Raw genomic sequence first — 17773 nt, forward strand, 5'->3', positions numbered from 1 at the left:
GAATTCGTCCCAAATGGCAAGCCCCTATCTCAATATAAGGTAGTCACCCTTCCATCGTGTTTTTATTAAGTTAATGTACATTGTAAATGTTCTGTAAAAAGCTGAAGAAAACGTTTATATCGAGTAACAAATTGCATGAGATTGTTAAAACGTTTTTTCTTTATTGGTGACACAAGGTGTACCAGCAGATCATCGGCAGTTGACCAGCGAACCCAAGAAAAAAGACAACTGCTTTTTTTGTTGTTGCAATAAATACAAAACATGTCATTTCTGAACAGTGAAGACAAGGTATTATGGTGGAATCATCTTCATCCCTCTTGTAACGAAAGTTGTTCATCTTAAAACAATACACAAACTGGGTAAAAACCAAAACACCTGTATTGCACCACTGAGTAAAATGAATGCTCTTTCATTAGTAACAGGGTCCTGTTATCTTCTTTGCTTTCGCTACTACACTGTGATGGGACAAATACATGAAGGTTGTGGACAGGGGATATTTAGATTTAAAAAAAGAATATCTTCTAAATATTATAAACAAATCATTCAGTACTTCACACAAAATCACTTGTTTCCTACTTTGGCAGGTTAACACAGTCATCTACTATAAACACATTTACATTCAAATCAAACTTTGAAGTGACAAGTTTTGTGAAGGATTAAAGCAACATGCTGAGGAAAGAAAACAAATATATGTAACTTACAGAAGAGGTTCAACAGACAGAATTAAAATGGCATGACCTTAAATTGGTCAAGGAAAATCTCTTACACAGAATCACTGGGAAAAAGATGAGATTTATATCAATATTTTTTTGTTTTTTAATTATTTTATATTCAACAAATAGTTATGAAATAGCAGCTTCCCCCCCCTTCGTGCCTGGTACGGTGGGTTAATGCCTGCTGGTACACCGGGTACACTGGGATGCCTCTTCCTTGCAGATCAGATGACGAGAAGGCCTTGGTTTCTTTCTCCTCTCTATGTGACACTGACGGGTTGGAGAGGGGGCAAGGGGGAATTGTTGCCCTCCTGCCTGACTAGCAGGCCACTGCACTCTCCTAGAGGCCCCTCGCTCTCGTCGCTGTAGAGCCGCTTGATCCCGTCGTAGAATTCGTCGACCTCCATTTCCTCCACCTGAAAAATAATGATTATAACAATAATAACATTGCTTCTACACCTGCATTGCTTGCTGTTTGGGGTTTTAGGCTGGGTTTCTGTACAGCACTTTGAGATATCAGCTGATGTACGAAGGGCTATATAAATACATTTGATTTGATTTGATTTAAATTTGTATAGCGTTTTTTATTGGCATTCTCAAAACGCTACTTAGAAAAATAACACCATACAAATCAAAACGTTACTGGACACACTTTCACGTGGGTTTTATTGGCCTCTGGCAGCCAGAAGGCAGGAGTTAAGTTTGCATCAAATATCAATAGCTCAATCAAATTATATTAGTCACATGACTGAAATACAACAGGTGTAGACTTTACAGTGAAATGCTTACGAGCCGCTTCCCAACAACTGAGAGTTAAAGACAAATATTTGCACACAAAAAAAAGGACAATAAAAAACAATAATGGAGTACCAGTACCGAGTCAATGTGCAGAGGTACCAGGTAGTAACATGGCTATATACAGGAAGTACCAGTACCGAGTCAATGTGCAGAGGTACCAGGTAGTAACATGGATATATACAGGAAGTACTAGTACCGAGTCAATGTGCAGAGGTACCAGGTAGTAACATGGCTATATACAGGAAGTACCAGTACCGAGTCAATGTGCAGAGGTACCAGGTAGTAACATGGCTATATACAGGAAGTACCAGTACCGAGTCAATGTGCAGAGGTACCAGGTAGTAACATGGCTATATACAGGAAGTACCAGTACCGAGTCAATGTGCAGAGGTACCAGGTAGTAACATGGCTATATACAGGAAGTACCAGTACCGAGTCAATGTGCAGAGGTACCAGGTAGTAACATGGCTATATACAGGAAGTACCAGTACCGAGTCAATGTGCAGAGGTACCAGGTAGTAACATGGCTATATACAGGAAGTACCAGTACCGAGTCAATGTGCAGAGGTACCAGGTAGTAACATGGCTATATACAGGAAGTACCAGTACCGAGTCAATGTGCAGAGGTACCAGGTAGTAACATGGCTATATACAGGAAGTACCAGTACCGAGTCAATGTGCAGAGGTACCAGGTAGTAACATGGCTATATACAGGAAGTACCAGTACCGAGTCAATGTGCAGAGGTACCAGGTAGTAACATGGCTATATACAGGAAGTACCAGTACCGAGTCAATATGCAGAGGTACCAGGTAGTAACATGGGATATGTGCGTACGGTCACTGTGGGGAAAAAGTCGTCAATGCACTTATTAATGAAGCCGGTGACAGATGTGGTTAACTCCTTAATGCCATCAGATGAATCCCGGAACATATTCCAGTCTGTGCTAGCAAAAACGGTCCTGTAGCTTAGCATCCGCTTCATCCGACCACTTGCGTATTGAGCGCGTCACTGGTACACCCTGTTTGAGTTTTTGCTTGTAAAGCGGGAATCAGGAGAATATAATTATAGTCCGATTTGCCAAATGGAGGGGAGGGGAGAGCAGGGGAGAGGAGGGCAGGGGAGAGGAGGGGAGAGATCTTTGTCTGCGTCTCTGAGTGGAGTAAAGACGTCTCTAGAGTTTTATCCCTCTCGTTGCAGAGGTGACGTGCTGGTAGAAATGAGGTAAAACCGATAGCAACACTTGTTAACCTTTGCAGGAAGGCCACTCCTAGGGAGAGTAGCAACAGTGCTGAACTTTCTCCATTTACAAGCAATTGGTCTTACCGTGGACTGATGAACCTCAAGGCTTTTAGAGATACTTTTGTAACCATTTCCAGCTTTATGCAAGGCAACAATTCTTAATCTTAGGTCTTCTAAAAAATATTACAAAACGGCAGCCCCCCCCCCGGCAGCCATTCCCGTCATACCATAGGAACAACACGCATTTAGAATCAAGGCAGGTAAAATAGCAATAGTAGGATAAGTAGATAGGTGGTAAAAATACTTTACTCCGGTTGATGGAGTAGCCAAGCTCTCACCTTGCGCTTGGATGAGAGCTTGCAGCGCAGGTGGACTTGGTGGGATTGGTGGCGGGGCATGGGTGGACCGTGGACCTGGAGCAGGGTGTTGGTGGTGGAGAACCTGGAGAGGCTTCGATCCCTGGGGTCTGGGTCTGTGACTGGGGAGTGGAGCCTGGTGCTGGACTCTGCTTCCCTGTCGCAGGGGTCTGGGGCCAGACTGTGGATGTGGTGCAGGGGCTGGTAGATGTAGACAGTGTTGGGAGGCAGGGGAACCTCCTGTGTGGACAGGCGACGTGAAACAAGCGCTTGACAGCGGATGAGCTGAGAACTATCGATCTAGAGGGGGAGTAACATGAGAATCTTGATTATAATTATGTTATTGTGCGTAAAAACGCAGGTAGAATATATTATGAAACCAATGGACAGCAACGGTTCCCAGGGGCATCCTGATAATACCAGTGACTTAAAAACATTTTTTTTTTTTTTAAACAGATTCGATACGTGGGAGGGACTACAACATCCATATTATGTAAACATCCATTTGTTTTCTCCTTGTATTTGTTATGATTTCATTGAACAGATGGTGAAAATATATCACTAGCCACTTTAAACAATGCTACCTAATATAGTGTTTACATACCCTATATTATTCATCTCATATGCATACGTATATACTGTACTCTATATCATCAACTGCATCCTTATGTAATACATGTATCACTAGCCACTTTAACTATGCCACTTTGTTTACATACTCATCTCATATGTATATACTGTACTCGATACCATCTACTGTATCTTGCCTATGCCGCTCTGTACCATCACTCATTCATATATCTTTATGTACATATTCTTTATCCCCTTACACTGTGTATAAGACAGTTTTGGAATTGTTAGTTAGATTACTTGTTGGTTATTACTGTATTGTCGGAACTAGAAGCACAAGCATTTCGCTACACTCGCATTAACACCTGCTAACCGTGTGTATGTGACCATTAACACCTGCTAACCGTGTGTATGTGACCATTAACACCTGCTAACCGTGTGTATGTGACCATTAACACCTGCTAACCGTGTGTATGTGACCATTGACACCTGCTAACCGTGTGTATGTGACCATTGACACCTGCTAACCGTGTGTATGTGACCATTGACACCTGCTAACCGTGTGTATGTGACCATTGACACCTGCTAACCGTGTGTATGTGACCATTGACACCTGCTAACCGTGTGTATGTGACCATTGACACCTGCTAACCGTGTGTATGTGACCATTGACACCTGCTAACCGTGTGTATGTGACCATTGACATAACCGTGTGTATGTGACCATTGACACCTGCTAACCGTGTGTATGTGACCATTGACACCTGCTAACCGTGTGTATGTGACCATTGACACCTGCTAACGTGTGTATGTGACCATTGACACCTGCTAACCGTGTGTATGTGACCATTGACACCTGCTAACCGTGTGTATGTGACCATTGACACCTGCTAACCGTGTGTATGTGACCATTGACACCTGCTAACCGTGTGTATGTGACCATTGACACCTGCTAACCGTGTGTATGTGACCATTGACACCTGCTAACCGTGTGTATGTGACCATTGACACCTGCTAACCGTGTGTATGTGACCATTGACACCTGCTAACCGTGTGTATGTGACCATTGACACCTGCTAACCGTGTGTATGTGACCATTGACACCTGCTAACCGTGTGTATGTGACCATTGACACCTGCTAACCGTGTGTATGTGACCATTGACACCTGCTAACCGTGTGTATGTGACCATTGACATCTGCTAACCGTGTGTATGTGACCATTGACATCTGCTAACCGTGTGTATGTGACCATTGACATCTGCTAACCGTGTGTATGTGACCATTGACATCTGCTAACCGTGTGTATGTGACCATTGACATCTGCTAACCGTGTGTATGTGACCATTGACATCTGCTAACCGTGTGTATGTGACCATTGACATCTGCTAACCGTGTGTATGTGACCATTAACATCTGCTAACCGTGTGTATGTGACCATTAACATCTGCTAACCGTGTGTATGTGACCATTAACATCTGCTAACCGTGTGTATGTGACCATTAACATCTGCTAACCGTGTGTATTGTGACAAATAAATTTTGATTTGATTTGAGAGAAAGAGACATGGTTGTCAAATAGGCAGTAGGTGAGACTAGAATCCACGTCAACATTGATAAATGTGTGCGCTTTAGGCAGAAGCTCTTACTGTCTAACCGGCCCCTATCCAAACATGCCAACAGGCCTAAATGTGTTTTTTTTCTGAGCAGGAGGATAGTGAGAGTTCAGTACCTGTGCTTTCCTGAGCAAGAGGACAGTGAGAGCCAGCCCGTCAGGGCAGAGATTCTCCAGCTCCAGGGTGATGAGGGCCAGCGCCAGCATGGATCCCCGGGAGAGGGGTTGTAGCAGGGCGCTGTCGGCCAGGCAGTAGTGCAGCTGCTGGGTCAACACGGACAGGTGCTGCGCCGGGTTACACCCCACCAGACCCACCACGAACCGGGACTTGCAAGACAGCACCATGGCATGGAACTGAAGGGGAATGGCAGTGTGGAAGAGAGTGGTGCAACACCAAGGTTATGGATTCAGCTCTGAACCCCACAGGTACCACATATACATAATAAACACACTAAAATGTATGCCCTCGAGTTAACTGAGGGACAACAGCAGATTATAGACAAAGAGTGATAGTTACAGTCGGATGGAATTTAGCTGAATAACACAAAACTGTGTTGTTCTATGTTCTGTTATAAAGTGGTAACCTATAGCTCATAAACAGGGCAGTATTCTGGTGGATAGTCTGAGCCAGATCCTCCACTCTTAACTTCAAGCCTCTAATGGAGGCTCTGGCTAGGACAGGAGTATGAATGTGTTGGTGGAAGAACAGGACTCACGTCGCCTGTTTTATGTTTTAAAGTGATCACCTACTAGAGTTGGGGGCGGAATCCAGATTTTCAAACCTTCATACCGTTCCTGTACCACACCAGGGTATACGGTGTTACCGGCAGTGAACACAAGGGGTGCTAGAATCATGATCCAGGAGGGGATTGATTGTCAGATTCAGAGTGTTTAGTCACATGGGGCGGCTGGTTAGCCTAGTGGTTAGAACGTTGGACTAGTAACCGGAAGGTTGCAAGTTCAAACCCCGAGCTGACAAGGTCGTTCTGCCCCAGAACAGGCAGTTAACCCACTAGGCCGTCATTGAAAATGAAAGTCACATTTACAGGGTTGCAGGTGTGATTGCAATGTACAGTGAAAAGCTTAGGCTTCGAGCTCCACCATGCAGAACTAAGTGAAATAAAATAATGAAAATGGTAATAAAAAAATGGAGAAATAGCACCATAAAATGTGGCTTCTTCACCGTCGTGAAGAGTTCAAGTAACAGACATCTGTTCAGAGGAGACTGAATCAGGCCTTCATGGTCGAATTGCTGCAAAGAAACCACTACTAAAGGACACCAATAAGAAGAAGATACTTGCTTGGGCCAAGAAACACGAGCAGGTGGAAATCTGTCCTTTGGTCATACGAGTCCAAATTTGAGATTTTTGGTTCCAACCATTGTGTCTTTGTGAGACACAGAGTAGGTGAACGGATGATCTCCACATGTGTGGTTCCCACCGTGAAGCATGGAGGAGGAGGTGTGATGGTGTAGGTTTGCTTTGCTGGTGACACTGTCAATGATTTATTTAGGCTTCAAGGCACACTTAACCAGCATGGCTACCAAAGCATTCTGCCCTATGGTTTGCGCTTAGTGGGACTCTCCAGGCTGTGTAAGGGCAATTTGACCAAGAACGAGTGATGAAGTGCTGCATCAGATGACCTGGCCTCCACAATCACTCAACCTCAACCCAATTGAGATGGTTTGGGATGAGTTGGACCGCAGAGTGAAGGAAAAGCAGCCAACAAGTGCTAAGCATATTCCAACTCCTTCAAGAGCGTTGGAAAAGCATTCCAGGTGAAGCTGGTTGAGAGAATGCCAAGAGTGTGCAAAGCTGTCATCAAGGCAAAGCGTGGTGACGTGACGTTAGCCTGTGGGTAAGGTTTATGACCCCCCCCATAAATACCTTTCTCCCTTCCCTCTCTGTTGACTCTACAGAAGGACTCTTGAATAGCCGTTGTTAAACAGAGAGTCTGGGAACATCACACAAGTCGAAGGAAAGGAACCATATTTCAGTAATAGAACCAGTTGAAAATATGCGTTGGTACTTAATGAATATGATTTAATTTCAGTTGTCATCTGAGACATTATGACTGATGACAGGACGACCTAAACTGTATCTGAGAAAGTCTACACATTATAGTTATCAGATTCACATGGGATTGTTGTGCAATTCAAATGTTTAAATATAAAATGATTGGTGAAAAGATTAAATGTAATTTTAGCTTCCAAATGAGAGATGGGTTTTCATAAGGTTAGGGCTCTGCTCAATAAGTGGCCAGCCCCTGTGAAGAGACATGGGCTATAAACTATGAAACACACCCTTCTCCCGCCACTATATAAAGCCTTGACGAAAATGTAACCTCCTGTTCCGAGGGTGATAGGACAAACGGTCCATACATTGAAAAGGACTAACATGTCAACTACAGAACTAAACCAACCTCACTGTGAGCTTTGGTTGTGAATGGTATAAACTTTGAACTCTTACTCACTAAAGTGAGACATCCTAGCCGTTGAGTTAGCAACAGCAGCTGTAAACGTGGGCAAGGAAAGGACGGACAGAGTATCCAGTCTACCACACAACAACGACACTACAACGTTTCCCGTTCACCACCAGAGACACTCTTCAAAGGATAAAGGACTCAGTTGGGCAACACGGCCTTCCATCTACCACTAACCTATTGAAGCGCAGCTCTGAGTAAATATTTATTGCATTTTCCTTTTCCAAATGGGCGGTAATTTAGAATGCATAAGATTCTGTATTTACGATAGAGTAGTTGCCTATGGCCCGATAGAGACATTGCTTCTCCCTTTGTTCTTCAGTCTTCCCGCTCTTTCACTCAAACCCAACCCCTGTTCTTTGTGTAACCAGCTGCCATATCTGTTCCGTCCGCCAGGGACGTTTTCCTTTATGACATAATTTGTAATCAAGGTATGAGTCATTCTGTGTATATGTAATTCTGTGTGATTAGTTAGGTATTTAGTAAATAAATAATTAAACCCAATTTTGTATTGCTGATTCAACTTGTTAGCCAGGGTTCGTGAAGATAACCAAGAATTTATCACTTTCAGGTGAGACTGAAATAAAATGACGATTAATATTGACTGATATTGAGGTAAAATATTTAAGAGTTTATTCAGAAGATAACTGCTCTATAAATATTATTTTGTGGTGCCCTGACTTTCTAGTTAATTACATTTACATGATTAGCTCAATCAGGTAATATTAATTACAGAGAAAGGATGTTAGAGAAGAGCATGTCAATATCACTTAATCCAGCTGTAGAAAAAAGTTTAAAAAATAAAGAAAAACCCTTGAATGAGTAGGTGTGTCCAAACTTTTGACTGGTACTGTGTGTAATATATATACCATAAATAAATAAAACCAGCACTTGACCCCCCCCTTCTAGCTCTAACTCTACTAATAGCTACTTTGAGGAAAAATGTACTTCCTATGCCTGTGATGTGGTGGTTTCACCCAGCTATCTTAAGATGAATGCACTAACTGTAAGGCTCTCCGGATAAGAGCGTCTGCTAAATGACTAGAATGGCAAAAGATTGAGCTGTAGTCAAACGGAATCCTCACATACGCATTCCTTTTGTCCCGGTAATTAAAGACAGTGTGCAGTGTAATAGCCTTGTCCATGGATCTGTCGGGGCGGTGGGGCGAGGGTTGAGTGTGTCGTGGAGGGAGGTGGTGGTGGTGATGGTCTTTGACTAGCCTCTCGAAGCACTTCATGATGATAGAAGAGAGTGCTGCTGGTTGGTAGCCATTCAGTTCAGTTACTTCCCTTTCTTGGATGATAGCTGACATCTTGAAGCAGGTGGGTAAATCAGCCTGAGCTATGGAGAAGTTGCTGTAACGAGGAAGCTTGTTCCTGCAAGCTAGCCACAAACCAAATGTATAGCTGAAGCCCCAGGCTGGATGTCATATCTTAAAATAGTTCACTTATAGTTACAAGCAGTGGTGTAGCACACACCTCCAAACTGTAGAGGGGCTCGGTAAATAAAAATCATACCTTCTGTATTTTAAAATACTCCCGCTATACGGTATACCGCCCAAGCCATTTTACAAAAAAAAAAAAAAAAAAAAACAGGGCAGTATTCTGATGGATCCAGTCCTGGGCAGGACTGAGCCAGATCCTCCACTGCAGGCTAGTTAGTGGTTCTAGCGGTGGTTCCGGCTAGGACAGAAGTATGAATGTGGTGACAGAATACAATACACGCACAATGTGTAGAAACTCCAGCGGTGTGGCAGCGTGCAGGTCCCAGTTGAGTTTATCCAGAATGATCCTCTCCATTCTCAGTATCTCTGATGGGGAGCAGCCACATCTGCTGCTGCTGGCCAAGTCACGCAACAACGGCACACGCTGCGCACACACAGACAGAGCGCGAGACGGAGAGAGAGAGAGACAAAAGAGAACTTCTGGTTAGTTGGGTTCAACCCACTTTCTGCCAACTTGGTGTGTAGTTCTCTAGGACTTCATCTAGCATTACAACTATTGGAGCTAACCTTCACAGTGAGCAACATTTCAGCATTTGGAAAATAACCTTTCGTTGGGATGTTCATAAAATAGTTGGTTTTTAATACAGCTACAAATCCTATTGCCAAACGTTTGGATAACAACGCTGAATAGAAAGAAAGAAACAATGCGAATAGTGACTAAGGAAGGACTGATGGTGAGGCTAGGATGTAATCACCTCGTCTTCCTCGCTGGTTTTGGCAGCCAGGAAGTAACAGGCGATGGCGATGCAGCGGAGGTACTTTGGACGGGCCTGAGGAGAGGAGAGAGAGAGACAGGGTCAGGAGGACTAAGTGACGTCACTACTACCCAGTGTCTAAACTCAGCACCCCGGGACATTCTCCAGGACTACTACTCTGTGAGGAAGGCAGCCCAGGTTAAAGACATTCTCCAGGACTACTACTCTGTGAGGAAGGCAGCCCAGGTTAAAGACATTCTCCAGGACTACTACTCTGTGAGGAAGGCAGCCCAGGTTAAAGACATTCTCCAGGACTACTACCCTGTAAGGAAGGCAGCCCACGTTAAAAGACATTCTCCAGGACTACTACCCTGTGAGGAAGGCAGCCCAGGTTAAAGACATTCTCCAGGACTACTACTCTGTGAGGAAGGCAGCCCAGGTTAAAGACATTCTCCAGGACTACTACTCTGTGAGGAAGGCAGCCCAGGTTAAAGACATTCTCCAGGACTACTACTCTGTGAGGAAGGCAGCCCAGGTTAAAGACATTCTCCAGGACTACTACTCTGTGAGGAAGGCAGCCCAGGTTAAAGACATTCTCCAGGACTACTACTCTAAGGAAGGCAGCCCAGGTTAAAGACATTCTCTGGTACTTTTGTATACCTTTTAGCCAAAAGTGGTCCTTGAAAATTGCCTACTAGTCTTTGACTCACTCAAATGGCGAGGCGCTGAACCCCATTGGCCAGAACTTGTATTACGAAGGGGCTGGCCCAAGTAAGGGAAAATATACGGAACAAAATGGGCCGCGAACGTCAACAGCGTAATGCGGATCAAATTAGAAAGAGTCTATTTTTCTCACGTCTATTCAGAGCAACGCTGCGAAAATGAGCAGATAAATGGTGTGGGTCGTTTGTAGAAAAGGAATTTGAGAAATTGTTATGATCTTCCCTATGTAGACGAGCTAAAGATCTAGTTTAAAATCTATTGTGCTGTAAGACAAGGTTTCAGTTAAATAGGCTATATATTTAAAAACAATTGCAGCCTACCAGTGTTGTATTTCAATCGCATATAGCCTAGGCAGGCTGGAAAAGGACTCTAATTTCAAGAGAGAATACTGTTATGCAGAAAGAACGAGACGAGCTAAATTCTTTATTAACTGCTCAGGTGCATCTACAACCCTAACATAACTAGTGCAGGCAGGTAAGGTGGCTACGGTGGGACATAAGAGTAAAAAGGAACATGCAACAATAATTCACAATGCCTACGAAAAGATGGCACCAAAAAACATGGCTGACGTTTTACACTCTTCCCAACCAATTGTGCAATTTTGTTATTTTATTTGTGTTTTGTGTAACTTATTTTTTTTAAACTTCGTGTGTACATTATGTTGCTACTACGGTCTCTTATGACCGAAAATAACTTCTGGACATCAGAAACGCGATTACTCACCACGGACTGGAAGAAACGTTTTAATTTAACGAGTCCGACGAGAAGGATATCCAGCTTTCACTGGAACAGGCCCAGATCCACGCCTTTTGTGTGAAGAAAAAACACCGGAAAAGCAGATCATTCTCAGAATCCGTAGGCGAGTGAGTATCCTCCCAATGCCTTCTATTCCACTTGCTAACGTGCAATCGTTAGAAAATAAAATCGATGACATACTATTAACATTATCCTACCAACGGGACATTAAGAACTAACATATGATTCACCGAGACGTGGCTGAACGAAGAAACGGACAATATAGAGCTGGCGGCATTTTCCATGCACCGGCAGAACAGAGACCTACCTCTGGTAAAACGAGGAGTGGGAGTGTGTGTCTTTTTGTCAGCTGGTGCGCGATGTCTAATATTAAATAAGTCTCGAGGTATTGCTTGCCTGAGGTAGAGTACCTTATGATAAGCTGTAGACCACACTATCTACCAAGAGAGTTCTCATCTATATTATTCGTAGCCGTCTATTTACCACCACAGAAAAAAGCTGGCACTAAGATCGCACTCAATCAACTATAAGGCTATAACTGGGGCCCCTCAGGGGTGTGTACTTAGTCCCCTACTGTATTCCCTGTTCACCCACGACTGCGTGGCCAAGCTAGACCCCAACACCATCATTAAGTTTGCTGACGACACAACAGTGCCTGATCCCCGACAACGATGAGACGGTCTATAGGGAAGAGGTCAGAGAACTGGCGGTGTGGTGCCAGGACAACAACCTCTCCCTCAATGTGATCAAGAAAAAGGAGCTGATCGTGGACTACAGGAAAAGGCGGGCCGAACAGGCCTCCATTAACATTGACGGGGCTGAAGTGGAACGTGTTCGAGAGTTTCAAGTTCCATGGTGTCCACATCACCAACGAACTATCATGGTCCAAACATACCAAGATAGTCATGAAGATGGCACGAGAAACATTTCCCCCCTCAGGAGACTGAAAACATTGGTCGAGGGTCCTCAGATCCTTAAAAGGTTCTACAGCTGCACCATCGAGAGCATCCCGACCGATTGCATCACCGCCTGGTATGATAACTGCTCGGCATCTGACTAAGGCGCTACAGAGGGTAGTGTGAACGGCCCAGTACATCACTGGGGCCAAGCTTCCTGCCATCCAGGACCAAAATAATAGGCGGTGTCAGAGGAAAGCCCATAAAATTGTCAGAGACTCCAGTCACCCATGTTATAGACTGTTTTCTCTGCTACCGCACGACAAGTGGTACCGGAGCACCGAGTCTAGGACATAAAAGGCTCCTCAACAGCTTCTACCCCCAAGTCATTAGACTGCAGAACAACTAATAAAAATCACCACAGGACAATTTACATTAAAACCCCCCTCTTGTACACTGCTGCTACTCACTGTTTGTTTATTACCTATGCATAGTCACTTCGCCCCCAACTACATGTACCGATTACCTCAACTAGCCTGTACCCCTCTACACTGACTCAGTACCAGTGCCCCCTGTATATAGCCACGTTATTGTGATTCTTATTGTGTTACTTTTTATTTTAGCCTACTTGGTAAATATTTTCTTCTTCTTGAACTGTACTGTTGGTTAAAGGGCTTGTGAGTAAGCATTTCACGGGTAAGTCTACACTTGTTGTATTCGGCGCATGTGGCACATAAAGTTTGATTTACGAAGAGAACATAACAAACACAACTGTTTATATGGATTCTACTGACAATTAAATGTGGCATATGCTACACGTTAATTGACGCCCTCTACTCTCGCTTGCACATTTTTACGTCTTTTGGCGGCGTCTCTCTGTGTGGTTTCGGCTATACCGTTCATCTCTCATTTCAGGATTTGGGGAATTACCGCCTTAGTACAAAAGGGGGCACCAAAACCACACAAAAACCCAGTGGCGTCATTTACCAGAATGCTAACAAAATTAGCACAAGTAATAGCTACTTTTCATGCGTGATACTAGCAAAATATGCTAATGAGCGGAAAGAAAAATAAACTAATTGCAAAGACAGGTAAATCCAGCTCATAAAGGATATATATATATATATATATATATATATATATATATATATATATATATATATATATATATATATATATGAGCTACTGAATGTCATTTCTAGTGAGGAGCTACTGAATGTCATTTCTAGTGAGTTTGGACATTTACAAGCGAATGTGAACGAGGGACATTGTGCATAATGAACTAAGTTTTGACGCATGCTTGTTTGAAAGAAGAACAGTACTGGCTCAGAAGCAGCATGTGTACATGCTGTGTCTGTGTGCAGTCTGGAGTCACTAGGTCAACAAGCCTGCCTGCTCAGCTCAGCGAAGATGGGGGAGGAGCAGACGGACCAAGAACAGAGAGCAGAAAAAGAAAATCAAGATAGTAGTGGCAGCTGTACAGATAATTCATTTAAATAGCTTTGATTTCACAAACACGGCAGAAAGCTAACACTATATGATGCCCCGTTATTCATTCAGCCACCTACTTAAATAACTAGCAAGTTAAAAACTTAGGTTCGTGTAACCACAGAATTCTGTGTTTGGGATGAACTGGAATGCCGACTGCAAGCCAGGCCTAATAGCCCAACATCAGACTTCACCAATGCTCTTGTGGCTGAATGGAAGCAAGTCCCCGCAGCAATGTTCCGACATCTAGTGGAAAGCCTTCCCAGAAGACTGGAGGCTGTTATAACAGCTGTGCTTCAGTTGCACTTCTCTACTCTTCTCCACTCGGATGAGAATTCAGGAAAGCGTTGCAGTTCTGTATTTTATGTGATACTGTTGGAAGTGGTGTTGGAGGGCCAGTAGGAGGCACTCTTTCCTTTGGTCTAAAAAATATCCCAATGCCCCAGGGCAGTGATTGGGGACACTGCCCTATGTAGGGTGCCATCTTTCGGATGGGACGTTAAACGGGTGTCCTGACTCTCTGAGGTCATTAAAGATCCCATGGCACTTATCGTAAGAGTAGGGGTGTTAACCCCGGTGTCCCAGCCAAATTCCCAATCTGGCCCTCAAACCATTATGGTCACCTAATAATCCCCAGTTTACAATTGGCTCATTCATCCCCCTCCTCTCCCCTGTAACTATTCCCCAGGTCGTTGCTGTAAATGAGAACGTGTTCTCAGTCAACTTACCTGGTAAAATAACGGATAAATAAAAATGTAAAGGGAAACTATAGTTGCACGTCCCCTGATCACTCTATAGGAGAATAAATAAACACATGTATTTACAATATAAAACATGACCCCTGTCAATACACAGCTGGACTCACCAACTCAAGTGACTGGCTCAACTGTCCTGGGGAACTACGGTAAGCTTCATAATGTAAAATAATGTGACAGGTGAAATTATGAAATGTGCAATCTGTTTTACCTTCTAACATATTGCACAAGTTGACTGCAGGTATTAACTTAAAAAGTATCTAGAAACATTCAAATGTATTGAAAAACTTCAAATAAATATTAAATGCAAATTTAAATGTAAAGTAAATGTAAATAGTTTCAACGGTATTGCCATAGTGAAAAACCATCCTGTGGCTATTTCCAAATACCCAGGTATACCTTATACCACCCTAGCCTAGCTCTTTATAAGGGAGCCAGGCTAATACTAGAGGAAGTAAGATTAATCTGATAGATAGATAGATACAGGAAGAGACAAGAGAGCTGCTTTTATCAACAGGCCTAAATAAATCACACACTGACACTTCCTGAGTGAACTCTAGAGTGTATGTTACTTCCTGCAACATCAGGTTTGATAAGTTACAGATGAATTTACTTTTTTAAATTTTAAATCGAGCTAACCTCATAAAACCGTCAAATCTTGTCCAAGAGTAGTCACAGTGAAGAAATATACCCTAGCCTACACAGCTGGTAAGGTTAAAGATGCTGTTGACATTCTATGTAGATCTATAGCTGATAAGACTAAACATTGTGTTGCCATCTTACCTTTATAGCACCTAAAAACCTGTCTAAAATACTGATGGTTAGGGAGAGGGTCTCTGGATAGAGCTTGGTGTCACTGTGCAGGTCAATGAGCCAGCTCACAGCCTCATCACGCTGGGCAGGGGAGATGTCTGTATCCTAGGGATAATCACAGAGGGGTCAGTTACAGAGGAGACATAGCATGAGCGTCAGAAGACTGTGAGTGACCCTTTCACATTCAGGGAAAATAAACTCAAAAGTTCCAGTTAGGTTACAATATAAAGTATCAAAACCACTCACTTAAAAATCACTAGCAAAAGTCTCAACCAAAACAACGAAAATCAAATCATAGACTTGGTTATAAGTACAGAAAAAAAAAATATTTATTGAAAGAGCCTGAATGTCAATTATAAATAAACAAAATTACAGTCAACATTTCAACTAAAAGGTCAATATGTAATATATATAATAATATATGCCATTTAGCAGACGCTTTTATCCAAAGTGACTTACAGTCATGTGTGCATACATTCTACGTATGGGTGGTCCTGGGGATCGAACCCACTACCCTGGCGTTACAAGCGCCATGCTCTACCAACTGAGCTACAGAAGGACCACAGGTCAAGCTGTCCCTTGAAGATAAAGAATGACTTGAGGCAAACAGATCAACCAAACCAGTGAATAAATAAAAGAGAAGACCTTTCTGAACTCGTCTGCATACCTGTAACCCGACACTGGTCTAACCAGCACCCACTGGAAGCGTTTACATTCAGACATAGGCTAAGTACCAAATGACACACTATTCCCTATTTAGTGCACTACTTTTGACCAGAGCCCAAGTGCACTAGTGAATAGGATGCTATTTGGGATGCATTCAAATGTTGCTTTACGGTGACCTGAACTCTAGCCTTGCCCTAAAGACACTTCTCACCATTATGTTGCCTTGTTAAAGTGCCTCTTGACTCATAGTGAAATTACTCAGTGAGCAAAACAACCAATGTACTAGGACCCAAGTTATTGTCTCGACTTGAATCGACTGACTGGTTTACCCCTTCTACTGCACTCGATTTTGGGACAGGTTACGGTCTGTTACTGCACTCTGTTTTGGGACAAGGTGTATCTGTTACTGCACTCGGTTTTGGGACAGGTTAACAGTCAGGCAGGCATCCTTTTCAAAACCCTGTTAACTTGCTAACACTTTCAGCAGGTTTCTGTTGCTAGCCAATGATCAGGGCAGGACTGTTCATCGGACTAATGAGTAGGATGGAAGTGAAAGCATGAAACTCTTAGCCACAGCAGGTGCTTCATTTTTTAAAAATATAACCTTTATTTAACTAGGCAAGTCAGTTAAGAATAAATTATGATTTACAATGACGGCCTCTCCCGGCCAAAACCTAACACGGACTACCAATCACGGCCCATTGTGATACAGCCTGAAAATAACAGTGACCTTAGGTGATACACATATCTGTACCAAGGAAGTAACCTAAGATAGATAGATACCACTTCAAAACAAAGTTTAACATGACTTGCTGCATTCTCTTTCATATGGACAACAGCACCTTGTTTTTGTGTTGTGGGATTCACCTGAACGCCGATATACGTCTTTTTAGGCACGTACGACTTCCACATCTGGGCTTCCCTAGAGGCGGCCTTTTCCAGAAGAAAAGACAACCTCTGGCTTTCCAAGGGTTCGGCAAACTTCCTCATTGCGACCCCTGGGTACGCCTCCCTCCCCACCGTATACAGCTACCTGTAAGTGCCAGAGAAAACACATAGAAGACATGTTTATGAATTGTAGTTTACACCCAAGTTTAAGGTGATACGAAACAATTACTTCCTTATGAATACTACTGTAACCTGGTTTTACGGACACTGGTTCCCCACCAAATACGCTCATTCATCGAGACGATTCCGGCTAATATTACCGTTACCGAGTTATGGTTAGCTAGTTAGCAACCGAACTAGCGAGAACAGAAACAAACACCAACCGATGGTAAACGTTAACTAATAATAAACCCTTTCATTAATAGACAACGCATATTATCCAAAATAACCTTAAATCTATTTATAAAACGATATGACTATGAAGCTCTACTTCGTGCTAGCTAGCATTAGCTTACCTCCCCTGCAAAGCTGTGGGAATCACAGTTTGACTTGGAAATCATCCGGTCCATTAAACTGAGGTAAAAAACAAAAATAAAAAAAGAGAGGTATAAATCGAGTCTTAAATTACTCCATCTTCGATTTTATGTTGTGTTTTATTTTCTGGGATAAATGAGGGGGTCTTCCCAATTAAATGTATATGAAAATGGTACGGAACAGACAGATATGTCTACTTCCGCGTAGGAGACTCTTGGGAGATCGATCCGCGTACGTGCGTCACGTAGCTGGTCCTGAAAATGTATATTGTACCAATATTTGGGA

At 43.1% G+C, this 17773-nt stretch overlaps 1 protein-coding gene across 2 annotated transcripts; it reads right to left on the reverse strand.

The window, feature by feature from the left end:
• Positions 1 to 136: 136 nt before the first annotated feature.
• Positions 137 to 17714, reverse strand: LOC123999616 (cyclin-I-like). Of its 2 annotated transcripts, XM_046305548.1 has the most exons (8): positions 17470 to 17714; positions 16934 to 17099; positions 15371 to 15505; positions 9970 to 10044; positions 9498 to 9638; positions 5406 to 5642; positions 3090 to 3407; positions 137 to 1129 (listed from the first exon to the last, which is right to left on the reverse strand). In XM_046305548.1, the coding sequence occupies exons 2-8, from the start codon at positions 17054 to 17056 to the stop codon at positions 974 to 976; spliced, it is 1185 nt and encodes a 394-aa protein (XP_046161504.1). In that variant the 5' UTR covers positions 17057 to 17099; positions 17470 to 17714; the 3' UTR covers positions 137 to 973. The 2 variants fall into 2 exon arrangements, with proteins under 2 accessions (XP_046161504.1, XP_046161505.1); XM_046305549.1 differs by lacking the exon at positions 9498 to 9638.
• Positions 17715 to 17773: the final 59 nt, after the last annotated feature.

This window comes from Oncorhynchus gorbuscha, linkage group LG16 (assembly GCF_021184085.1).
Source record: "Oncorhynchus gorbuscha isolate QuinsamMale2020 ecotype Even-year linkage group LG16, OgorEven_v1.0, whole genome shotgun sequence".
In the NCBI taxonomy this organism is placed as follows: domain Eukaryota; kingdom Metazoa; phylum Chordata; class Actinopteri; order Salmoniformes; family Salmonidae; genus Oncorhynchus; species Oncorhynchus gorbuscha.

What these genes read in the sequence shown, in the direction of transcription:
- LOC123999616 (XM_046305548.1), bottom strand. Translation starts at nt 17,056, where the DNA reads ATGAGGAAGTTTGCCGAACCCTTGGAAAGCCAGAGGTTGTCTTTTCTT. An exon ending in AGACGTATATCGGCGTTCAG is followed by an intron (nt 15,506 to 16,933) that starts GTGAATCCCACA and finishes GATTATCCCTAG; the next exon opens with GATACAGACATCTCCCCTGC. An exon ending in AAACCAGCGAGGAAGACGAG is followed by an intron (nt 9,639 to 9,969) that starts GTGATTACATCC and finishes GTGTGTGCGCAG; the next exon opens with CGTGTGCCGTTGTTGCGTGA.